Here is a 26,974-nt window from a genome sequence, read left to right on the forward strand (position 1 = left end):
GTGTTGTGCCAGAAAATTCGTACCTAAACTAATGTCTGTCGTCAATACAGGAACAATCCAAAAATCTGAGTGAAAAGTATTACCTGCAATACAAAATGATAAATGTCTGTAATTTAACATCTACTCCTTTACTCGACACTGCTCCTTTCACTTTCGTTTTGCCTAATGGTAATGTAGGATAGGTATTCTCTTTATTACACTCGTTGAAAGCTTCTTCATTTATTACTGACATAGGTGATCCGGAATCGATTACTGCTGAAAGTTTCGATGAACCAATTTTAATTTCGATGACAGGATGTGAAATGGTTTTCTGAACAACTGATCTTTCCTGTAAAAGAGTGTCTCGGATGTCGTCAAAAGTAATAACATTTTCGTGAATAACATTCTGCTTGTCTAAAGTAGTGCTTGTGTTACTGGAAGATGCGACCTGTACAGTATCTACTCACATTCTATCTGATGTGTTATTATTGTCAGGACGATTCTATGGCATTTCGACTATTTGAACCGTTCTATTATTTCTTCCTGATGTATTACGCTCTGGATGATACCTACTGTCTGGTTCATTCACGAGAATATGTTGTTGCTGATCATTTTGTTGCTGGTAAGACCGACTGTTATTAAACGTATGTTGATAATTGTGCTCATCGTTTTTACGCCTGTCGTGATAGTCATTTCTATACGGTGCATTACGATAGGAATTGAAATACTGCGTTTTCTGTACGTAGTTGTTTCTTTGCTGCCGTGCGTTACCATTTGTTGTACCCTGGACTATACGTGCACGCGGCGAAACATTAAAGCTTGGTTGACCTTGTGTACTGCATTGTTGGTTAGGTATGCTAACCGGCTGGTTTTGTTGTTGTTGTTGTGTAAAACCTCTTGTTACTAAAATGTGCTTCCTGTTGCTGATAATTTTGACGATATTGATAACTAGAATTTGGTCTGTTATTAAAGTTCTGCTGGTTGTCGTTCCTAAAGCGTCTATTACTTTTGCTATTGAAATTGCGTGGCTGATAGTAATTACTGTAAGTTTGTTGGCCTTAATTATTATATGAAAAATTTTTGTTTACAAAGGAATAGTCCGATTGCTGTACTTCCAAAAGCTGTAGCAGATCCCTGAATGCCGAAATATTTTCTTTTTGCTGACCCGTTAAAAGTGACACTCTTAATGATCGTGGCAATTTAGAAATACATAATTGAATGAGTGCAGATTCACTATATGGTTCACTTAAGTACTGGTTATGTTGGACCATGTGCTCAAAAAATTGCGTGACAGTGGAAAAATTTGAATTCTTAAAAATTGGTAAACTAATTAGTTGATCTTTAATTCCTCGCTGTGTCGTCTTCGACCAATACGCTGACAGAAAAGCATTCTGAAACTCTTCTACAGAATAACATTGTCTCGCGATCGGTCTCATACGAGTTGCCGGTTCGCCTTCCCAAAACTGCAAATAAATTCAAGTTTATGTGTTACGGGCCAAGTCGGTGGAAAAGCAAAGCTAAATTGTTGTATCCAATCTAGCAGATGAATCTGTGTTCTGTCATTTTTAAACACTTTAAATTTTCTCACTGACAGAAAATGTTTGTAATCAAAATTATCGTCTCTGTATTATGGAACAGGTTCACGATAGTAAGAGAATCTATTTGTCTGTGTCTGTTCGGAATCTAAGTCCCGTACTCTTTGTAGGTTACCCAAATTATACACGCTGCGTGAGTCTGAAAAATGTTCGCAAAGTGGCGTCTGCTGTGATGTGTTAAACCCTGAAACATTTTTTATCACTGTTACCTCTTGCTGTAAACATGTCAATATTCTACGTAAGGTGTTATTAGATGAATCGATCTCATTGATTGCCTGTTGTAGATTTTGAAATTCAGGTGTTTGATTAAATGAAACCGGTGAGGTATCGTCTGATTTGCTGTCATTATTACTTTCAGTAACGTCAATACGACTGGCCAATTCATCATATTTTTCAGTCAGTATTTTTACCTGATCATCGGTTTTAGTGTCAGAGTCATTAATCTGTTTTTGCATTTTACGTGTGGTTTCGTTCAGTTTTTTAACGTCAGCTTTGATGTCATCGGAATCCTGTGTTAGTTCTAAATGTTCGAGTCTGTCGGTCACTGTTTGAATATCTACTGTGTGTGTATCTGTTTTTGATTTAAGATCAGAAATTTTATCACGTAATTCGGTGTTCAACTGTTCGATGGTATTAATTTTGTCCGATACCGTAGCAATATTGTTGTCTACGTATGTTTTTGCCTTCGCAAACATTTTACAGTTATCTTCTTGTCTCTGCGCAGTGATGTTGCCATGACCTGACGTTTTACTTTATTTTGATCCTGTATAAATTTGCGGAAACGCGTATTACTGTTTTGTAGGTGAAGATTAAAACGTTCGTCAATTTGAGTGTTCCGTTGGTCGAATTTCGCGTCAATCTTTGCATCCACTGTGCGCGAAAGTTCTGCTGTAATTACTTTAAACTCGACGCGAATTGTGTCGCTTTTTCAGAGCATTGTTTACCGACTGCGCTAATTTCCTCTCTAAGTGTTTCTGTTGTAGCTGTTTGCATATCCCTTAATTCTTGAGCAACAGATCTAATTTCTTCGATACTTTTTCTTGAACAAGCCTCAATTTCCTCGCGTAACTGTTCCTTAGTATCATGACTCTGCGCGGCAACGTCTCTAATTTGTCCACTAAGCTGTCTGGAATTGTTGTCTAATTTTTCATTTAACTGTCTGGAATTGTTGTCTAATTTTTCATTAAAGTATTGTTTGAGTTTTTCGTTATCTTGTTTGTTATCTCCACTCTGTTGTCTGACCTGTTCACTAAGTTGTTTGAGATCTTCATTATTATTGTCTTGTTTTTTATTAATTTCATTAACTCGTTGTAGCAACAGTACCATAATTTGTTCCAAGTCAAAATTAGCATTTCTATTATCTGTGCTGTTTAGTGGTGTACCTACAATTATCACGTTTTGTGTGGCCATTTGGTCAGTCTGTAATTCACAACAAGGTTTACTTATCGGATGTGTACTGTTAGACACTACCTTGGAATTAAATAGATCTGTCCTACTTTGAGTATCCTGTTCATTTTCATTGGAAAAATTCGTCTGTTCGTCACGTGAATTTTGCAAACTGGCTGTGTTGAACTGGGCAGCTCTCATTGCAACAGAACGCCCCGCGTCATCAATTGTCGTCAAATCAACAGAGGACATAACCGAGTTCGTTTGTTCATCATTAAGACAAAAATCATCATTAGTGGTTGGAACGCACTGACTTTCAGTAAACGCAGGATTGTCATCATTACACTGTGTGTCACAAGTACTATCGGCGAAGTTGTTTAAGTCGGTAATTTTATTCATTACTCCTCGCGATGTACTATTAACAGTTTTTCGCGGCATTTTTACACAAGTCACAATTATTCACAAATGAGACAAAGACAATGCAAAATCCAACAAAAACAAATACAACAAAGAGCAAAGAATTGCCGATGATCTGTGGCAGAAAGTCACAAAATTAGTAAAAGCGTTGCGCCAAATGCTAATTATATTTAAGTAAATAAGAGCAGATATCTGACTACTTCTCAAAAGATTCTCAAAGAAATACGATCCTGGTCCGGATGTCGCCAAGTGTAACCTCCCCGCAGAAACAATAAAAGAAAATATTTAAATGTGGATGGACATCGTGCTAAACGTAACCTCCCAACAAATTTTTACAAGACAATACAAATGTTAATGTGAATAGGCCCAAGTGTAATCTCCCGCAAATGTTATAAATGACAATAAATTTTCCGCAAATAATGTAAATGACTATAATTGAATGTTAATCGAAATAGAGGCAAATGTTGTTGAGCTCCCACAAAACATCGTTAAATTGAAATAAAAGCTACTGTACCTTCGCTACAAAAATATCGAAAAATAATGGCCCAATGTAAACTCGACACAAAAATTGAGAAATCAAGGTTAATCATTAAACCCACAATAATGGGGCAGCGTCACTGACCTTAGGCCCTGTGCAATAATTAATCTGATAAATTGATTCTGGGAGGAAAAGCATAGGAAATATTGTTTAATTGGAATGATTCTTTTCTTAAAAACGATTGCTTTGAAAACAAAATTATTGTTGGGGCATTTCTTGAACAAATTAATTACAATTAACAGATGTTATTGGCTGAGCGCAATGCTGCTTCATTACCTTATTTAACAATATACCTCGTCCCGAACCGTGACCAGAGACCCATGTCGACACCCGCCGACTCCTCACACACAACTTCCGACTGAGTCCAACTCGCAACTGAACTCTCGCGCAGTCAAGCGCAGACTAGACACGATAAATAACTCTCTGGTCAGAGATTCTGTCATGCCTTGCCATCGCTGGTACTATTTCAAGTAAACCATCTGTTATGTGGGGGGAGGATGTAGACGACATAGGTGTCTCTAAACTTTTCCCCCGCGATCGATATTTCCGTTTACATAAGGCTCTCCACGATTCTCCCCCATCTTTAGCCTATTCCCGCTGATGATGGAACTGGTACGGCCTACAATACTCGCTGCTCGCAGGTCTGTGCTCCCGACCGCACGGGTTGCAGATTTGTTGTGGAGTCCTACTGCTGGTGCAATACCACCTGCAATACATCAGACCATAACACAGAAACCAAGATGGCGGCCGTCTTAGGCGAAGTATTTCAGCGCTACCCTATTACGAATAATTTACAAACTTCATAAATGGAAAGTAGATTCTAAATTGCGTAATAAATGTACTTCAAACTTAAATAAAAAGTTGTCACTAAAGCCACAAATTACGTAATAAGTACTATGACTAAGTAAAATTGTGAGATGCAACTCAAAATCAAATCCAAAAAAACTACTACGCAACACATATAATGACATATTTGGACACTAATAAAAATTTGCAACATAGAGGCTACATAGCAATAGTAAATGAAGCGTGTAACTAAAGCTCAAAATTGTATTAAACAATATGCAGTTAATTCTAGTCACTGTCATTACGTAATATGTTAGAAGTGGTTTGATTTTGAGTACCTGTTGGATTTATTTGCTGCTCAGCTTGGCCACTTTGCGTTTTGTTACTTTTACTGCAATGTCTTCATGAGTTCCTCCCTATTGTTTGACTAGTGTTCGAGCAATTTCTTTTGAAACACACTTTTCATTTAACAGTTTTGTGTAATTATTAATAAAAATATTTGAAAGCACTTTAATACTTTTCTTGATTATTGTCTTTAAAGGAATGCCACATTTGCATACATCACTGAGGTTACTAATGGCATTTTCACACAATTCAGTTCCTAAGGCAAGTACTGCATCTCTCTGATTTTCAAATTTGAGAAATTCTGGTTCATATGTGCTGCTAATCAGAACTTGAAAAAGTTTATATATGTTACAAGGAAATCATTATAGAAGAAGGACACTTCAATCCCTCACGATTCAGTTGGTTGAAATAGGAAAGGAGTTCCTTGGTTTCACACTGCAACAAAATTTCATCCTGTGTCTGCAACATTTCTTCACAGCCTGAACATTTTCCACCTTTTTGCAGCTTTTCAAGCACTGTTTTGCTGGTGTAGCTAGCAATACAAACCAAGACTTTCAAGTCTTCATCCATCATGGGAATGTTTGCTAGTTCCTCTAAAACGGGTTCTAATTTATCTACATTTTCATGCGTTTGGTGTTTTGTGCAGTAATTTACTTTTGCTGCAAAATAATTCAATGTAAATTCACCATGTTTAGTAGATCTGAGCTTTAGTAGACTTATTACTTTCAGTTTCCTCTCAGATTCCAAAATTTGCTCAACTGAAACATTATATGTGCAGCCACTTAGCCTTCTATAAGCTCCAAATCTTGCTTCCAAAGCATCTGTGTGTAATTTTGCTGTAAGAATATAGGATCAGTTGTAAGTGTTAAAAATGTATCTGCATAACTGAACTGTTGTTGCAAGTGTGTGAGAGAAAGCAGTATATGTTTCATTCGTTAATTTTCCATGAGTAGGCAATGCATGCCAGATATCAAGAAATGTTTTCAAATTTTCAAGAAACACAAGTTTGGAGTCAGCAGGCCCAGTGATTGGGCTAGAATTATCATCTGATGTGTATTTGCCTTTCATGGGATGCTGTACATTAGAAACTGTCCACCATTTAATGATTAATTTAAAAAACTGAATAGTGCCATCAGAAATCTCAATCCCCTGACTTTTCAAAATTTCTAGTGCTGCTACATTTTTAGAATCAAAAACACTGAGAGCAAGGGTAACATTCTGTCTCTCAATAGAAGTTGGATACACTGCCTTTCTCACTAGCTTTGGGGCAAGTTTCAACAGTTTATTTTTCTCAGAATGAAACAGGTTCCTCAAATCTGAAAACTTTGCTTCACTGACAGTATATTCACACGCAGCATTCCCTTCGTCACTGTGTAGAAAGGTTTTGGTGAAAGCAAATGTATCCTAAATATTTGGCATTAAGGCGGATTCATTTTTTCCATCCAACCAGTTATTTCTGATGCACTTAAGCAAGTGCACATTGTCAAACAGAAGGAAGATAAATTTGGATGGAGCGACTGGATTTGTAATACATGGCTGTAAAGTGCCACCACACATAAGCTGATACATTTTTCTATTAGTGCTATGGTTCTCTGTTACCAGGAATATGACGTCATACTGAAGCTCATGCATTAACAGTAATACATCAATTTTCATTTTCAGTAGAGTATCAGAATTAACATTTTTTACAGGAATGAGAGCTATTACTTCTTTGTAATCAGAATGTAAAGATGATGCCATGAAAACCTGCATTGTACCTGCTGTTGTAGTATCTGAAGTATTCTCAGCAACACCAAGTATCTTTCCTGCCTTATAAGAGAATTTTGAATTAACATAAACTTCATCTAGCATCACTGAAATTACCTTGTAACTTCCCTGAAGAAATTTATTTTTCTCTCTCAAACAAGCTACCTGTAATGGACCAATACAGGGTTTATTTGGACCCATTTTGCATAGAAACTGCCTTAAATAGACAGGATGAGGTAATGTTAACACATTTGTTTTTCTCAAGTGATGGTAGGCACCAGGAAATGAAAAGCAAATGGTTGCTGCCCATATCAAAAGTTCAGGAGAATATCTACTTTGCTTCGTTATTGCAAGTTGTAATAGCTCCAAAACAAATTCTATTTTAGGTGCTATTTCAGCGTCAAAATCACTACCAGCTTTCAGTGCTTGTTTGAGAACACTGACTAAAATTATAATCTTGTCAATGGTGCCAGCAGAGTTATCTGTGAAACCATTTAGGTGACTCACCAGATTGTCAAATTTCGTCCACTTGTCACATTTCAAGTTCTCTTCGTCCCCAGACTGTAGTATCCCTTTCAAGGTTTCTGTAGGCAAACACACATTTTTGTGAAACACTTTTACTTCCAAAGAACTTGATATCTTGAAGCACACTGAAACTAATGGCACATCAATGACTGAATCATCCTTTAATTTAATGAAAGATACGTAGTCATCCTTTACTAAAATTGTAAATAGACAAACATTCCTTTTCTGCACTTCGCTTTTAAAATCCTGAAAGTCAGGTATATTGTCATTTTCGCACCACTTGCTGAAACTACATTCATCACGTTCCAGTAGCTGTTGAACACGATATTCAGGATTCTTTCTTTCCTTAGGAACTGGTATTGTGTGATAAGAAGGTTGATTAGGAAAGATGGTTGGAATTGCATCATTTGTTAGTTTCGGTATTTTTCGTGGCGCACGTATTGGTTCACTATTTTCCACAGAAAAAATGTCTTCCCTAACCACAAACTTAGGCTCAAAATGCTTAATGCATACCACAGCTTTAACGTTCACTTCAAAATTATCTCTATGAATTAGTTTAATCCATTTGTTCCTCAATGCTGTTTCCTTGGGAACTTAAATGTTAAGGTATCGTATGTTTCGCCGTAATTGGATTTACATCCTGGTACACAACAGCTACGACCCATCGCAAGAACAGTTTACACTTTAAATTATGCCGAACTTACTACAGAATCTAGAAAATAAATACTAGCGTAGCACTTGTGACGATATTCACAGCATATAGCATAAATAACAGCTAGTAATAAATGCTGTCGCTTCTCCAGAACGTCACGTATACAATGTTACACACACGCGTTATGGAAACAAAAGCACGCTGGTTTGCTTTCCCCCACGATTGCCGCCATATTGTCCACTATCGATATCTGCCTTAAGGTCTGATTTATTGTAGGTGGTCTTGGCTAGAGGGAGTTCCTACTCGCCTGCCAGTTCACTGCATCCATTGCGATGCACTTCAGTCGACAAAAACAGTACCACCTTTTATTTAAACAGCAATGAAAGTAATTGAAATAATAACAACACGAGTACTTGGGAAGCTGCGACGTATACTGTGCGGCCAATAATGGAATGACGACATGAAATTCTCCCATCGTGTGAAAAGGAATGTAATTTTACAGTTTATCTTTGGTATCCGGTTTGAGAGTCATGTGCTCCTTCTGTGGTACGAGAGGAGACGGTTTGTCCATATAGCACCAAGATCCGCACAAAAAGTAGAGCACAGAAAGTAGAGTTTAATACCAAGCGTTCAGCAATATTATCAGCTACGCTGTGACGTCACTTAGACGTAGCTTTTACCGCGGGAACAGCGCCAAAACCCGTGAATCACGCATTTCCGCGATGCATTTGTTCACTGCTGCAGTTGCTGCTGAAATAATGAAATCTAAGCTGCTATTACGGTAATGATGGAACGCTACTGCTTGTCCAGCTTTTAAACACCCTCAGGTGATGTAAAGAAATCAGACAGCTATCACACAGAAACACGTACAGAACTTAAAAACTACAAGCTATACTAGTAGTTCATTTTGAAAGTTTCTCTCTAAGTGAATGTTGGAATTGAGCGCACAACTTCCTACGTTGGCTCTGAGAGAAGGTTCAGTGAGAAAATAGCTTCTATTTAATGCAGTATTTATTCTGTATGTATCATAAGTTTAAGTAACTTGATAGGTAGTCGCTGTCTTTTCAAATGACTTAATTGCAGAGACCGTTTTAATAAGATTATCTAATTGTCACAAACACTTTTTACATGCTTTTAGTCACAGTGATATTCTTTGCACATCATCTTCCGTGTTGGTACAGAACGTTGATACCAACTGTTTAAATTTATTCCTTAAAGGGAATAAGCTCGATAACGTAAGAGGCTGTAAAATAAGATTCACAGGAAACTTAAGAGAATTCGCACACTATGCCTTCCTTTCAGCGAAAATGGGTTGTAGTGTGAAGGACTGTAGGAGGAAGCGGCGGTGACGAGTGAAGAAAATGTGTGACGGACCAGGACTCGAACCCGGGACTTTTCCTTTCTCTCCAGCCCACCTTCAGTTTATACAGCATGTATCATAGCTGTGGATTTCGCGTGGTGTCTGTTACTTCGGACACATCTGAAAGAACAGACACGAAGCATTCCGATAATAAGACGAATCTTCGAACCATCAGTCTGGGAATCTTGCTATGTAGTAGGTGTTCCAATGTTGACGTAAGATGGCCCATGGGATAACCAGTCAAAAACTGAACGCAGATAAAACATGAAAACAGCAGAAGGTATACTGAACTGTGAAGAAAGGAGCAAAATAGAAATAGTGAACGGTCCAAGGTGAAGACATGCAACATCAAGAGAGATTCACGAAGCACGGCGTTTGGCTGTAGGGTTACCGTGTAGCACTACAGTGTGGAAGATCCGTATTTAAATCTCCCAAGTGCCCCTCTTCTTTCACAACATTGGTCATAGAAAATGAATCATGAGGTAAAAATATATTATCGTCGCAAGTGAATGTGATGGATAGTGAGAGCAGGCGAGATGCCGGATAGACCCCTCGCGGAAATGAAAACAACAAAAACACGTGTGAACTATTTTACAACAAAGGAATTCAAGACTTCCAATACGGAACGGAAGAGTCATAACATGTGATATTCTTGTAGAACAACTACAAAGTACGTACGTCTGGAGGTCCCTTCCTTACACGTCGCTGTTGCAAACGGACGTTACACCATGACATAGACACATAGTTTTGAATACAGCGAACAGACACGTCAATGACCGGCTGGAGAGTTCATAATTTTGTGAAAAAAAAACAAATACGGGGGACGAAGAAGATTTGAACATGGAACTTCATCATCGCAATCCAACATTGTGTCCACATCAAAGCGACGGTGTGACTAACCGAACTCCTTCGATGTTACACATGTTTTGAGCTCGGCCTGTTGTCTGTTTCGATTTTGCTGTTTTTTTTCCCCACAGTTCAATATACCTTATTCCTGTTTTCGTCCTTGATGGGCTATCCACTGGGCCATTTTTGCCACTAAATCTGATTGGCTTGCGTGTGAAGTTTCCATTGTTAGATAGCGTAATTTACGTAAATATTTCTCATTATGTCCTAAGGTGATCAAATATACCAATTCCCTGCTTTGCGAAGGTAAAGCGTCTGCTTTCTTTGGCTTGTCTTTTGACGATACCTAGCGCAAAGACAAATTTTTGTTATTTATGGATGAACAGTGCCTCTAGGGGTTCTGTTAATTAACTTTACCTATATGATAACAACTTCATTACGAAATTTGCATTTATCAGCGTACTTCTTGCGTGCTGAAAGCTTTTCTAAAGTCTCTAGACTTTTTCAACGGATCCCACCATTTTTAAAAGATTGGCTCCTTTACTTCAGTTATATGTGGTGAACTATCATTCGGACTACTACTTGACAAACTGCACGATCGAAATGCCTCAGGTTTAAGCACTCCACAGCGTGGTAAGTTTAAGAAATATGGCAGATCTCAAACATAATAAGTTAAACGCCACCCTGCGGCTTAACCAAAATAAAACAAGCGAAAGAACTGAGGTGTGGGTTCTAAGTATACAACACTGACCATTTGTCAGGGTTTATTACCATTAAAAAACAATATACAGGGTGGTCAGAAAATGTGTGAAATGGTTGTAGGGGTATTGCAGGGCAGGTTGCACTGAGACATAAATGTTAAGAAAGAAATTCGGTACTTGCTCCGTTTCCGAGTTATTTAGCATAGAATTTAGCCAATCGGGGAGTCTCGCGCTCGCATTCAAGCGGCCTGCCAGGGGCGGTGTTGCCCAGCGAGCGCTTTGTCTTGTTACCTGAAACTTGAATTTACGCGCGCGACGATCTGATTGGCTAACTTCAATACTAAATAACTCGGAAACGGCGCAACGTATCGAATTTCTTTCTTAACATTTAAGTCTCAGTACAACCTGCCCTGTAACATCCCAAAAAGCATTTCACACATTTTCTGACCACTCTGTATATTTACTAAGGGAAACAATTTCTGAGATCAGCATCATTCATTTTAAACAACAATTAAAACGGGAGCAACATTTTGGATGCTAACAGCAGTTTTAAAGTGAAACAATGCCTTTTATCAAATTATAACTTTTCGTAGACAAGTCGAGAAACTGGATATTTTTAATGTCAAATTACGATCAAATGTTATGGTCATTCAAACTGGACTGTATACATTTTAACAAAGGGCACAGGTAGAAAAGAGTAACGACCGAAAATAAGTTAAATAGAATTTCCCATTACTTTTGCCGAGAACGTTACAATCTTGCCCCACTGGGTTGGCTCAACATTTTATGTAACCTTGAAGTTAAAGCGCAACAGCCTGAATTTTAGAATTGAAAGAAAAAAGTAACAAATAAGAAATGTCAGGGCTAGACGCTGCCCCTACATCTCCAACGACTAATAATTTTTTTTAATACGATGTGAAGGAACTCTACCCCGTGCTAGACTTGTCAAAGTTAACAATGTGCGGCAAAAATGTTCGTCAGAGATAAATCTCTCAAGCACGAGGAATAAGTTACGCAGATTAGATTATATGCTTTTCAACTTTGACTGGTAACAGCAAAACGAAAAACCGTTTGTTACTACCGTCTCGCACGAAACAATAAGGCCGCTCAGTAAAGTAGCAGAACAATCTGAACACTCAAGTCTGACAGAGCTATTCGTAAGTGCTAATGTTAATGATGTTGTAGTTCAGTAAGTGGTGCTTGTGCGAGCCTGTTTTGTGTTCCTTTTTATAATTCTGAGTCCTGCGTCCAAGTACTCTTCATTTTACTTTTATGCATTTCTGTAAAGTTTTCACACATGCTTCCAGTGTTTAACGTACTGTACTTAGATACTTCCGAGTGCTTTTCTCTACATCCGAAACGCTCACTGTTCGCTTTCCAGCGCTCACCACTTGACACAACGTAGGTCAAGTTTTCCCAAAATGTATGTCATGGCGCTTTATTGTGTGGCGCAAAATTGTGGACTTTGCCGCGAAATTAAATCCCGTCCTGAGGTCCAAATCTTGCTGTGTTTGTGGCCTTCACTCCGAGGACAGGTTTCATTCTCCTATTCACTTTAGTCCATTCCATGCATACCTGTACATCTCTGAAAGACTACTGCACCCTACATACATTTGAACACGCTTACTGCATTACTCTCTTCTTTGTCTCCCTCTACAGTTTTTAACACCCACACTTTCTTCTGTTTCCAAAATGACGATTGTTCCTTGCCTCTGGAAGTGTTCTCTCATAAAATTCTTGTTTTACCCACGGTATGCCGCAAATTTGTTTTTGCCCTAATTGAATCAGGACCTCATGATTTGTTATTTGATCTACTCATATATCTTCAACATTCATCTGTAGGTCCGCATTCCAAAAGCTCCTATTTCCTTCTTATCTAAAATGCTAATCATCCACGTTCCACTTCTGTGGAACGCCACATACCAGACAAATACCTAAAGAAAAGATTTAAAAAATTTTTCTTTTTCGAGAAATATTTTTCTTATTATACCGAGTCGGCATTTTATATCATCCCTACTTCAGCCGTAAACACTTTTCTGTCAAATAAATTATTTACTTGTTTTGGTGTCTCATTTCCTAGTCTCGTTCCCTCTAAATCCTGTACGTTTATAATAAGAGACATTTTCTTAACGTGACTTGTAACAATTCTTAATCAATTTCGATAAAGTCTGTACAAGTGAACTTCTGCATCGATGGACAACTGTCATTTTAGTGAAGGTAAAACCAGAGTACAGTGACTGCCTTACTCTTCCTACTTAGCGAATGCAGGAGTAAGAGCCCCCTGTTCCCTAGGTCTGTTTCAGCGGATACACCACATAAGTATGAAGTGGCCAATAAATTCTACTTCATGTTTGTTATGAAGACCTGTTATTGATAAATACTGATTCCTGTTTGCTATGTGAGTGGAGGTAATATGATCAACTTGTAATTTTAGTTCGCTAAGAGAAGGGGATTATGTTTCTTGTATTTGTTTAAACATCGATATACACAGCACCTATTAACGCTTAAATTTGTGAAATAAAGTTTCATTAGACGTTCTCTTCAACTTCATCTACACGAAATCCAGCAATTGTTACTTCATTTTTTTGATAATGATTTATACAACCAATTTCAGATTATTTCTCTGCAGTTTGTCTAGAAAAGCACGTGGGAAAAAATTAAGACATAAATCGTTCAATGTGAGCTCTGATTGCCGATATTTCAATACAATCCTTTTTTGTCCGTGTGTATGTGAAAGTCAACAAAATATTTTGGAATTCAGGAGAGATAGCTGGTAATTGAAATCCGTAAAAAAATCTCGTCGCAACGAAAAAAGCTTACGTTTCAATGATTGACACGCTAACTCGCTATTCATATCCACGAAGATATCTCCACTGATTCACCACAGAACGAAAAGAGCTTTCCTTATTTGTACGTTTTGCGTGCCCTCTATCAGTCATATCTTGTAAGAAGCCCAGCAATACGCCAGCAGACAACGGACAAGCGTATTGAAGGCAGTCTCTTTGCCACATTTGTTACTACACCTTCCAAGTGTTCTGTCAGTAAAATTTTCATTGTCATGGTTCCAGTACGAGTTGTTTGTAATTGTAAACGCTAGGTATTTTGTTGAACAAACAAGCTTCATGTTTGTACAATTTATTCTGTAACTGAAATTTTTGAGTACCCGTGTGGAGGACCTCAGTGTCAATAAAGATACATTTAAAAAGATAGGAGAACTACATAGGGACCGGCTGGTAATCAGCCTATGGGCTCTTGCTGATCTTAAAGCGGGCACTATGGATGTCGTAGAACTGATGTGATTACGTGTATAGAAGATTCAGTTCGAAATACGTTCTGAGCACTATCTATAAAGGATGAAGTACTGTGTGTAAGCACTGTACGCTGATTTGTTTCCCCACAGGCCCTGGTGGGGACCGCACACTGATGGCTGTATTCTGTTTGTTGTTCAGGTCGAGTGGTGCAGGTGCGGTCCGTGGTGAATGGTACGGCCAGGTTGCCGTGTGACCTGACGCCGCCTTCACACAATGACTCCGTGATACTCGTAATCTGGTTTAAGAATGAGAAGACCGCCATCTACAGGTAAGCTTTTGTATGTAATCTCCTCATGTCAAAAACAATGAGTGCAAATCTTCACTAAGTATCTGTAATCGATTACGTTGTGAGAAATGAAACTTTATCCAGACGTGGACTCGATACCGATTTCATGCACCTCACGAGCTGTAGCCTCATTAGTCATAACGTTGAGCACGCCTTCAGGCTTGACTCATAATGTTTTCATATATAATTTCGGGACACTACTGCTAGGAATTATTCCTTAGGGTATATAAGAATAAACATCTCAAGAAATATACTCGGTGTGGACCGTTGTTACAATAACAGAAGCGGAAACATTTCTGTAGACGTGGAAACGCAAACATGTTGTTTTCGAGATAACTGCGAATGCGTGGTTATGAGACACGATCTTCAGTACGAAATAGTGTCCCAGATACTTAAAATATATTGGAAATATAGGGTTGTGAGCAAGAACGTGGTAACCCACAAGTGAGTAATTCTGAGGAAAATGACAGGAACCTGTAAGGTACCTAAAAATATGATCTTTTCATATTTTAATGAGGTGACTGTTTAATGCTAATGAGTCAGATGGTATGTTAGATACATTACTGAATTTACCCTACTGATGTGGGTTACCATATTTGTTTTACTTTTGGATCAAGCACTACGAAAGAAACACAATTTATTTGTTTATATACATGTTCTGAAAGAAATAAAGCAAACAATTGAAACAGATTAAATTTTCAGTATTTTAGATAGTTCAGGCTTAAGGTGCTTTGCACAGTGTTTCACTCAAGTGGGTAATATTTAGCTGTCATTATGACAAAAGCATTTAGTGGAAATGGTTGTAGAATCATGATTTCAGTTAGAACATTGAAAGAAATCTTCAACATAATCTTCGTATCTCACTCAAGTTGCTACATTCATTAATAACACTTGTTTCATTAACTACTAATTTTTTGACTTAAATATTAGATCAAGTTATTCTCTTTCAGACAAGTGTAACTTGTGGTATGCTGGAAACACGTATTAAGTGTTGGAAATATTTTTCTGTACTTGTCAGTTGGCAGTGGATTAACGTCTCTCTCTTTCCAAAATCAAAAGTGGAACTCTTCATAATCATTATTCATGGAAAATTCGTGGCCAATATCCACCCGGTCCGTTTTAGTCGCCTGCTCCTGTGACTTTGATATTTCGGAGTTTCTTTTAATACGCTGCAGCTCAAAATATTTCTGCTCGCCTGTGAAAGTCACGTTCTTTCTTGTGGTGTGAGAATCTCTTTTATCTAGAAGCAGTGAGCTCATCCCGATTGATATCTTTTAGCCACATTCTGCAACCTTCCCCTGCCCACATGAATTTACAAATGCTGCCTTGCATACCACTGTTACAGCAGAACTTTCCAGAACGTTGTTATGAATGCTATTGCTTCGCTTGCTGCTTTCAGCATTGTGTGTATATACCCTATAAAGGTTTTACAGACTTCATTGACAATCGACCGTGCATGGACGCATTCTGGACATCATAACTGCCAAATTCCCAGCATTTCGGAAGTTACACGAGTTGTCAGGATTGATGTGGTGAGTATCTTCAACACATGATGAAACCAAGATGAAACCACATCCAAAAGTCTTGGGCTTGGGCGGCCCTCCCCTCATTACAGATATCGGACGTAGTAGGCTGGGCAGACTGGTAAAACAGGAAAGTCGTCAAAATGTGGCGGAACTTACATCAGACTTCAGTGCTACGCAGAGCACAAGTGTGTCTGAATACACTGTGCACCGAACACTCCCAACGATGGGCCTCCACAGAGGACGACCCATGCACGTGCCAACCTGAAAACCACGACATCAGCAATCACTACTGAAACGGGTATGTAACCATCGGCACTGGACGCTGGCGCGGTGGCTGAACATTGTATGGTATGATGAACCCCAAAGCCTTCTTCGTCATGCAGTTGGGTGGGCGCGAATCAGTCGTCTTCCAGGGGAACGGCTCCTCGACACCTACATTGTGGGGCGGAGAGAAGCTGGCGGTGGCTCCATTACGCTCTTGGAAACATTCACGTGACATCCACGGGTTCAGTGGTGCTGTTCTAAGGTTACATGACGACCACGTACACCCCTTCATGACGATCATATTCACCAATTGTGGCATTTTTCAGCAAGATAATGCGCCATGCCACGAGGCAAGCAGTGTGATGGGGTGTTTCGAGAAACACAGTGCCGAGTACCAATTGATGCGCTGTTCCTCCCCCCCCCCCCCCCCTCAGATTGCCTGACCTGATCCGGATCTAGCGCACATGGTATGTCAACTCAGAGCTCATCACCCTACTCTCTGGAATTTACGAGAATTACGTGACTTGTGAGTACAGATGTGGGGCCAAAAAGAACAGCGACCTACCAAGGCTTCATTGCTTCCATACCACATGTCACCGCTGTTATCCCTGCCAAAGGTCAACGTACAGGCTATTAGGTAGGTGATCATAACGTTCTGGCTGATCAGTGTGTTACTGTCCCTTGTAAGCATGGTTGCAGTGCTCATTCTGGTTACCGTTTTGTCATATTAATTTTTGCTGTCTTGTTTCCAGATAATCTGATGATGCCTTACAAGGGCTAACGCGTATTTGTTATTGATAGAAACAATATTGCAAACGAAACTTCGTTTATTCAAAAATATTCATAAGTGGTTGCTGCATCAGACAGTCAAAATGCAATTGAAACAATATTACTGCTCGAATCTTTGGGATTTCCTACAGGTCTGAATAAAGGAACACATAGGAATAATGCTGTAGCTTTCTGCTGCATCTTTTGGTAGTAAATTGAATAACCACACGACTGTTACAGAGATCAAATGAGAATCCTTGGAGGGAAGACGACGCTCTTTCCACAGAACCACTATTGAGAAATGTAGAGAACCGGTATTTAAAGGTGACAAACTATTCTGCTGGCTGCAACATACATTTCACGTAAGGACCATGGATATGAGAGCATATAGGGCTCCTAAAGAGACATATAGACAGTAATATACAAGTGCATGGTTTCGCGGCGATATGTACTGATAAAATTCTGTCGAGCTTCCAGTCGCGTCAAGGAACGTTTTCGATGCGCCCCCGCTCCCGCTTCAACCCTCAGTTGTCCGGATCCCAAGCCGTGCTTAGCTGCAGGCCACCGTCTTTATTGAGGGTGTTGTCACAAATTTTTATCACGATCGCTTCTTTTATGGCGCTGTCCCAGAATAGTTTAATAACATAGTGTCGTCGAATGCAGTATGATGTCCGTTTTCTGGAGCATGCTCTTCTACCGCTGATTCCTCAGGGTACTGAAGCAAAACATCTCTCGTTTTACACAGCACTGCCCAAGAGAACACCCAGTCTGTTCGATATACAGATACACAAGCCAGCCTCCTTACACTGTGTGCACCACACCAAGAATACGACCGACTTCGTCAGTCGAAGTAAATGCTCGCATGGTGGAGAAGGAGAAATTATCGTCAGCTTTGTTGAAATGTCATTAATCATTCTTATTACAATCAAAGTTTTCATGGATCTTTCATCCCATGTACTTGACGACACACTTGCAGATTCATTTAAGCGTGCACTGACACTATCGTATCTTTTGTATGACGGAGAATATTTTAACCAGACGGATGGCTTCGCAATGGGGAACCCATTAGCTCCAGTTTTAGGCAATCAGTTTATAGAGGACTTTGAGGACATCGCCGTGGACATGGCAAAGCCCAGCTGCTTTTACCGTTTCTCGACGACAAGTTCGTTGTGTGGTCTCGTGGACGTGAAAAATCTGGATAATTCGCGAACCACATCAGTAATATCCATGGCAACATCACGATGAAGGGAAAGACAGATGGTGCCTTGCCGTTCCTTGACGTCCTCGTCCACTTTAAAACAGATGGTTGTGTCAGTCATAATATTTCCCAGCAATTCACCCATACCGTCAGATATCTGCAAGCTAACATGTCTCAGCAACCGTCGCAGAAACGTTCTTTCCTGAGGACGTTGGTGCATCGAGCGGAGGCCGTCTAAGACGCTGGAAACCTACCAAAGGAACTCAGCCTCTTACGGAAAGTATTTGAAGAATACGGCTACAAAAACCGCTAATTTCACAAGCCTTCTTTCCGAAAACAAATCTGTGTTGAAAGGTGTATGAACTCAAAAGCGTTATTCACTTTCTCTGTTTGTCAAGCAGTGTTTCAAATGTTCCAATGTGTGTGAATTTGTAAGGGATCAAACTGCTTAGGTCATCGGTCCCTAGACATACACAATACTTAAACTAACTTATGCTAAGAACACACACACACACAAACACACACACACACACACACACACACACACACACACATGCCCGAGGGAGGACTCGAACCTCCAGCGGGAGTTGCCGCACAGTCCATGACGTGACGCCTCAAACGGCACGGCCACTCCGCGCGGCTCCGAAAACACGTAAGCAGAATCATCCAGAGGAGAACCCGAAGAAGCTTGCATTTTTGACGTTCTGTGATTCAGAAATAGGAAAGATTAGTCGGCTCCTCAGGAGACAAAACGTCGATTCCGTGTCCGCCTGCTTGGCTGGGTGGTACTGTGCTCGTCTCCCATGCAGGCGGCCCGGGTTCGATCGCCAACCTTAGTGGAGATTTCATCCGCTCGGAGACTTGGTGTTGTGCTGTCCTCATCATCATCTCATCCTCATCACCGCCGCACAAGTCACCCAATGCGGCGTCGACTGAAATAAGACTTGCACTTGGCGGCCGAATTCCCCCGGATTGGGTCTCCTGGCCAACGATGCCATACGTTCATTTCATTTCTTCGATTCGGTCTTCAGGTTTCCAGCAAAAGTTCAACAGCTCACGAGGCCGTTGAAAGAAGATGTAGGCCTCAGAACGCCAGGAGTATATAAAGTACCGTGTGGATGTGGTCAGTTATGTCGGATAGGCTGAACTGGAGCGAGTACGGGGGGTTAACAGAAGGTAGCTCAGCTATGTAAGGGTGGTAGTAGTAACCAAAAAGTAGTTACCACTCGACAATTGCCGAGGAGTCCACGGCTGAAAGCTCGTGTATTTTAAACCACTTGACGTGGCTTAAAGCTAGTTCTGTAGTGGACTGTTAAGGCAGCCAGTCCGCAGTGAAGTAGCCGAAAGGGCACGCGTAAACTCACGCCGTCTTACGTTAAGTCTGGAACAGGATTCATAATGAATGTGATAAAGAAAAGAACGTAGCTACTAGAACACTTAACTTTTATATTGTCCTTTGGTATACAGCATTCTGGATGATACAAGTGAGACTCTATCTTGAGGTACATGCAACGTTACAAATGGTTAATGGCGCCTTGCTAGGTCGTAGCCATTAACTTAGCTGAAGGCTATTCTAACTGTCTCTCGGCAAATGAGAGAAAGGCTTCGATCAGTGTAGGCGCTAGCAACGTCGTCGTACAACTGGGGCGAGTGCTAGTCAGTCTCTCGAGACCTGCCGTGTGGTGGCGCTCGGTCTGCGATCCTGACAGTGGCGACACGCGGGTCCGACATGTACTAATGGACCGCGGCCGATTTAAGCTACCACCTAGCAAGTGTGGTGTCTGGCGGTGACACCACAAGTTCATCTCTCTTTCTGTTTGCAAGCGGAACAGGAAATGAAATTACTCGTAGTGGTACAACGTCCTCCCTGCCAAGCACCATATGTTGGCTTGCGGAGTATGTATGTAGATGTAGATGTAGATCCGTGCTATTATGAACCGGAGAAAAATTCCATTAGTGTCGTCTCTAATGACCGAACTGGCCATGGACCAAGACCACCGTGACCAATCCACTATTGTCCAAAAATAAGTGCTGGAGATCATGGGGACTTTACACCTAAGCACTCAGAAATTATCCTTCAATAACCCCTGAATAACATTTGTCGGTGGAGTTCTGGTTTATCCTATACAAACAAAATGAGCGCCGATTTCGACATATCAAAGTAAGAAATTCATTTTTAAAAAAATAAACAAACGAAATACATAAACATGTTCGTCTAACCACCTCATTTCACGTATGATAAATGTGAAGCGTATGAAATCCTCTACTACGCTGGCGGGAAAGAACTCAATCCATGAAATTCACAATGAGTGCACCACGTTCATTTCACTGACAACTCGTCGAATTTCCTCCTTCAAGACGTGGATGTTTTGGAGTTTATTGGCATACACTAATGATGTAAGATGTCCGAAGGAAAAAAGTCACAAGGAGTTAACTCACATGACCTTGGTGGCCATTGATGATCAGCATTGCGAAAAATTATGCGATCTGGGCACCGCTCGTGGAGCAAATGAATTGTTTCGCCTTCGGCCGCTGTGGCCGAGTGGTTCTAGGTGCTTAAGTCTGGAACTGCGCAACCGCTACGATCGCAGGTTCGAATCCTGCCTCTGGCATGGATGTGTTTGATGTCTTTAGGTTAGTTCGTAGTTCTACTTTTTAGGGTACTGATGACCTCCGATGTTAAGTTCCATAGTGCTTAGAGCCATTTGGACCATTTGAATTGTTTCGCGGGAAATATGGCAGGTGGCACCGTGCTGCTGAAATAACTACTCTTCGTTGTCCATTACATCTAAATAAGGCCACAAAAACTGCCTTATCATCGTACGGCATCGGTCTCAATTGACTGTTGCATGGGGGCCTAATTATAATGCAATAATTTTCGTAGCTGTGTGACCGGTTGGGAAGTCTCGTAACCGGTTGGCCATGAGTAGTATTAGCACGCAATGTGACTGCATAAAATAACAATAAAGAATGAAAGGACATTTCCGTTAACACAATTGATTAATTAAGTCCTCTGCAACTATAATAGCTACGAAACAACAAAGCACAAGTGTAACTGTTCTGTGTGTGGTAGTGTGATTCAACGTACATGTATCTGGCACGGTTCTTCCTCAAGACGACAAGATATTTTAAACACCATTTACAATGAACTAATTGAAAAACCAGAAATACTATAATTGCACATAGAAACCAGAATTACAAGTCTAATACATGAACACGAGCCAGATGCTTTGTTGACTGAACCTGTGACCAAGAGGTATTGTCATTTATGAAATGTGAAATAATTTTTTTTACCTCCATATATATTGACGAAATATACACTGTGATCATTGCAACGTCTTCCATCTAAACATTACACCAACCGAACAGCATCTCTCGCCGAACAGAACAACTGCACACGACATCCTCTGAAGTAGTACTGCTCTCGACATCCTCTCAACAAGTACCCCGCGGCAACCTCTGAACTACTACTGCCCCAGTGGAGGCGGCAGAATAATAATCTTTGGCGCAATCTCTGGCGCTGTGACTCAGTGTAGCCACCGTTCACTGTCACAGATTGTCCTACCACTTTAAAAAAAAAAGGTCACTCGTTGTGGATGCCGTTCCCTTTCTTGGATCATGCAAGCAGTTTCTGACCCCCAGATACGGTTGTTCTGCTCATTCACAAAACCATTTAACTGGAAATGTGCTTCACCACTGAAGATGATTTTGTTTGCGAAACTGTTATCCTCATACTGTTTTCTCGGGACCCAATGAACAAAATCTCGTCTCTTCTGGTGTCCGTCTCTTTCAGGTGCTACGTCAACTGAATTTAATAGGTGTGGTAATGGAGATCACACCGGAAAATTCTCGTACTGAAGAACAACTTAAGCCCAATCGTTAGGAACGGTGAAGAATTGGTTTCATCGGGCTAACAGCTACACTGGCGCGGACCACCGCAACGTTCTGCTTGCTTCGGCCAGAAGACGATGCCAAGGATTTTTAAGGTTTATTGTTGAACCCGTCTCAATAAACTTTTTCGTAAGTCTGCGAGCTATTGATTCAATCAGTGCCTCATTACACTCTAGATTCACGAGAGTCGCCCGACATTTGCAGCACAAGTTTATCCATTCTGATAAAACTTTTTTACCACTAGCACATGTTGCGCACAAGTGATATGCTCCATGGTTAGACATCGAATGCGAGAAATTCAAAAAGAGTCAACAATCGGAATGTTCCTGGAGAAAGAAGGGAAACAAAACAATGGCTCCAATCGACAAACAAAAACTTACCAGCCGTTTCAAAACCGGTGCTCGTTCTTAACAACCATTTCTGTGAGACCGTATGACAACAGCAATAGTCGTGAAGATCACACCAATAGAACCAGTCAGGACTTCTGTTATCTGGGCTATAAACGTATATGATAAAGATGTAACAAGAAAGTAGTTGAATTCGGAATCGCATGTTGAATTATAATTAGGTTAGGTTGAGCACGACACACGAAATCATTGTCAAAATGTGGTTTAAACGATGTATTGTTCTAGTATGAGCAGCAATGCAATTTATTTTCAATAAATGTAGCTGGGAAATATGCTGGCTTTACATGATATTTCTGAAAAGTGAAAATAAATGAAAGAGAGATCTTCATGTAAGAGTTATATAGAATTTGGCTTTTTGTGTCCTCGGAGTCATTCGCGGCTTCATGTCTGAATAAAATGTTCTTGATTTTCCATTTGAATAAAATTCTCAAGCTTTCGATGATGATCTCCGCCACCGTTGTCAGGAGTAAAACAACTGACTGCCGGGGCTGGCACTGTTTTCCGCTTAAATAGCCACGGTTGCGGTCTGTGGCAGCCGTCAGGGAGGGCCGAAACGACGCGTGTGCCGACGCTGATTGGGCAGCTCTTAGGAGCTCCGGCCCGTCGCGGGACCTTGTGACGTCAGAGGGCGCGAGGGGCCAGCGCCACGTTTGAAACTGCCGAAGGCCGCCTCCCTACAAGCGCTAAGCATTTGTCGTCACCCGTTTCGACATATACAGCCCTCGCCTACACCCTACTACGTGTGTAGTCCTGGTCTATGTTAAAATTCTTTCTTGTCATTCTAATCTCTTCCGCCTTTTTTATAACGGAATCCCAGTACGTTGACGCAAGTGCAAAACTCATGTTTTCAAACTGTACTTTGCGTCAGTTTTCCAAGCTATGCTCAGCTATGGCCGACTTGCCGCTTTTGCTCAGTACAACGCTCTTCAACTTTGCGAATTCTCTGACCCATAGAGATGCTCCCACATTCACAAGCAACACCGTACACAATGAGCACACGAAGAGCTATGTCATCTTTAATAGGTCGCAGCATATCTCGTTTCCTGGCGGCCGGCCGGAACACTGGTCTCAGTCCGTGTCTCTGCAGCACACGTCCTAACGTGCTGCTCTTTGCCCCACAGTATTGCAGAAAAACAGTCAGCTTGTCTTCATCTGTCGATTCGAACGGTACGCTTTCAGGTGCCACCGAAGGAGATTGTTCGACAGAGAATGCTCTCTGCACATTCACTCATCAAATAGTACAAGCATCAAGTTACAATATAACGCCTGCTTGTTTTTCTCTCCAAGGCTCTCGATTGTGTAGACCATCATACTCTTTCAGAGAAACTCAAGTTTTATGGAACTTATGGCTTTACACACAGCTGGTCTGAATCATGCTTGACAAACAAGACGAAAAATGTTGTGCTGAATAATTAAGATAATTTTGGAAAGGTTAAAAAAACTTAATGACTGGGACAAAGCAAAAATCACAAATCGATTTCCTCGGTCTTCAATTTTTGGTCCACTCCTATTGCTTATATATGTGTAGGACTTTCCACTTAACATTCAACAAGCAATACTGATGCTTTTTGCAGACGATTCTAGTGATGTAGTAAATCCCATCAGAGTAAACAACTTACCTCTACTATTGAAGAAACACACTACACTGAATTCTGTTCAACAAATAGTCATATCAACAATTGTAGCACATGAGCAGGAGTCAGTAACTAGGTTATAATATAATTCCTCAAATTTTCGCCTATACATATTGATGAAAGCTTGAACAGGAAGAAGCATAGTGGTGAGCTTCTCAAACCATGTAGCTCAGCTACTTCTAATCATCAATTAATTGGTAATCTTGGAAACAAAAGCATCAACTTCCTGACAAATATAGCATTATTAAATTAGTTTTCTGTGATAACCTACCAAAGTAGTGATTGCACAAAAGTGAACACTAAGAATAATATGTGAAGTTGACACAAAGGCGTCATGTAGGTATCTTTTCAACGAACTAGGCATTTTAACTGTGCTTTCGAAATACAGGTTTTCTATATTGAAATTCATCGTAAATAATCCAACAAAATGTGAGAAGAACTATGATGCACGTACCTACAGCACTAGACGTAAAAATGGCATTTATTTCTCATTGGTTAAGCTGTCAGTCACTCACAGAGGAGTTCAGTATTCAGGAATATAATGTTTTGATCATTTTCCCAATAACACAGCATATCAGACTGCTATAGAAGCAGGTTTTAAATCTAATTTTTAATCATTTCTCTTGGACGACTCCTTCTATTCCACTGACGAATTTCTACTTCAAAACTGGTAGCCAGTAAGAAAAATAAGAAAAGAATAAAATAATAAATTTTTTTAAAGTGTAGTTGTATAAGCAGGAATAAAACAATAATGTGTTCATCAATGTTAACACTAAATACGTATTATAACCTGTCAGCCTACTCGCTCCACATCATTTCGATAAAAAAATCCTTCAAATGATATGACACATATAAGTAACTAACAACCTTGCTCTTCTCGTGGGAAACTACGCCAAAAAATACAAAACAAACAGAAATGACCAACGGCATGATAATGCTGAAAGCAAGAGAAATTGCTCCACTAAAGACATACAATGTGTGTTCAAAAGACGTATTGCCTTTAACTGAAACGGATCCATTGGTAAAAGATACGGTTTAACCTGCATTCTGATCTCTGGGATGGGACTGCCAGGGATGGTGACGACGAGAAAAATGTAAAACAACCACCGAAGGGATAACATTTTACGACTTGGAGCACGGAATGTGAGAAGTCTGAAGGTATCAGAAAAGCTATCAAATCTGAAAATAGAAATTCAAAGACTCGTGCTAAATGTAATAGGTGGCAACAGAGTGAAAAGGAAAGATGGTAAGAATTTCTGATCAGAAGAATACAGGGTGATGTCAAAATCAGCACCAAATAGTAGGATTCGTTATTAATAGGCAAACAGGGCAGAGAGTAAGCTAGTGTGACCAGTTCATGACCGGTTCACTGATATGATTATTCTCATCAGATCAGAGAGAAACCAGCGCCGAGAACGATAGTTTAGCTGCGGATGGTCCCCTGGTAGCCAAACGTAACCACTTCCAGTCAGTGATCAGTTTAACTGGACCAGTGGATCCAATGGATTCCATGTAATCACGGCCCACAGCATTATGGAGTCACCACCAGCTTGCACGGTGTCTTGTTGACAACTTGGGTCTTTGGTTTCGTGGGATTTGTGCCACACTCGAAGCCTACCATCAGCTCTTACCAATTGAAATCGGCAGTCAACCGACCACGCCAAGGATTACCAGTTGTTTAGAATCTAACAGATATAGTCACGAACCCAGGAGAGGCGCTGCAGGCGATCATTTTGTTTTTAAGAAAGTTAAAGGCACCAGAGACGCATTTCTGAGTTTGCGCTTGATTTGAATGAAAGTCTGAAGAAAAATCAGGATACTCTCATAGGATGTGTAGATCTAGAAAACGCAGTAGACAGTGTGAAATGGTGCCACGCTTTAGAAATTCTGAGAGTGGGAGTAAGCTGCAGCGAAATACGGGAACCACACCGTATGCACGAGAATAAAGAGGGAATAATAATAACTGATGACCAGTTTGCTCTCTGATGTTCAGGCTTATACATAGAAGAAGCAATGGCAGAGACAAAATAATGATTCAAGAATGGGATTAAAATTCAGGGTTGAATAGATAGTATGGTAAGATTCGCTGATGACATTGCTACACTCCGTGAAAGTGAAGCAAAATTATAGGATGTGTTGAATCAAATGTACTGTCCAATACTACAAAATATGGATTGACAACAAAATAAATAAATCGAAAGTAATGAGAAGCTAATGAGAAGTAGTAGAAATGAGAAAAGTATAATAAGTACAATATACAAACTGAGAGTAAATCGAAGAAATCTGAAACTAACGTAAGGGAGCAAAAATGAGACAAGTGAGAAACTTAACATCGGAATTGAGAATAACGAAATGGGCGAAGTTAAGCAAATCTTTTACCTAGACAACACAATAAACTATGACGGAAAGAGCGAGGAGGACATAAGTAGAAGACTAAATAGACAAAAAGGGCATTCCTGGCCAAGAAAAGTCTACTGGTATCAAACATGGCCCATAATTTGATGAAGATATTTCTGAAAATATGAGTATCGAGCGCAGCAATGTACGGCAGTGAATCATTGTCAGTGAGACAGAAAGGGCAGAAAAGAATCAAGGCGTTTGAGATGTGGTGCTGTAGAAGAATGTTAAAAATTAAGTGAACTGGTAACACAACGAACGAGGCATTATCTTTCAAATCGTCAAAGAAATTATTTGGAAAAGAATAAGCGACACGATAATATTTGTGAAATATACTGAAGAGCGGGTTCGAATCCTGCCTCGGGCTTGGATGTGTGTGATGTCCTTAGGTTAGTTAGGTTTAAGTAGTTCAAAGT

At 40.2% G+C, this 26,974-nt stretch overlaps 1 protein-coding gene across 1 annotated transcript in view; it reads left to right on the forward strand.

The window, feature by feature from the left end:
* LOC126260337 (uncharacterized) overlaps positions 1 to 26,974 on the forward strand; it is a 568,591-nt gene that overhangs the window by 309,477 nt on the left and 232,140 nt on the right. Inside the window, exon 2 of the mRNA XM_049957662.1 lies at positions 14,326 to 14,455. Within this exon, the coding sequence (XP_049813619.1) occupies positions 14,326 to 14,455 (130 nt within the window). The remainder of the gene's footprint in view (positions 1 to 14,325; positions 14,456 to 26,974) is intronic.

This window comes from Schistocerca nitens, chromosome 5, assembly GCF_023898315.1.
Source record: "Schistocerca nitens isolate TAMUIC-IGC-003100 chromosome 5, iqSchNite1.1, whole genome shotgun sequence".
NCBI classification, from domain to species: Eukaryota; Metazoa; Arthropoda; class Insecta; order Orthoptera; family Acrididae; genus Schistocerca; species Schistocerca nitens.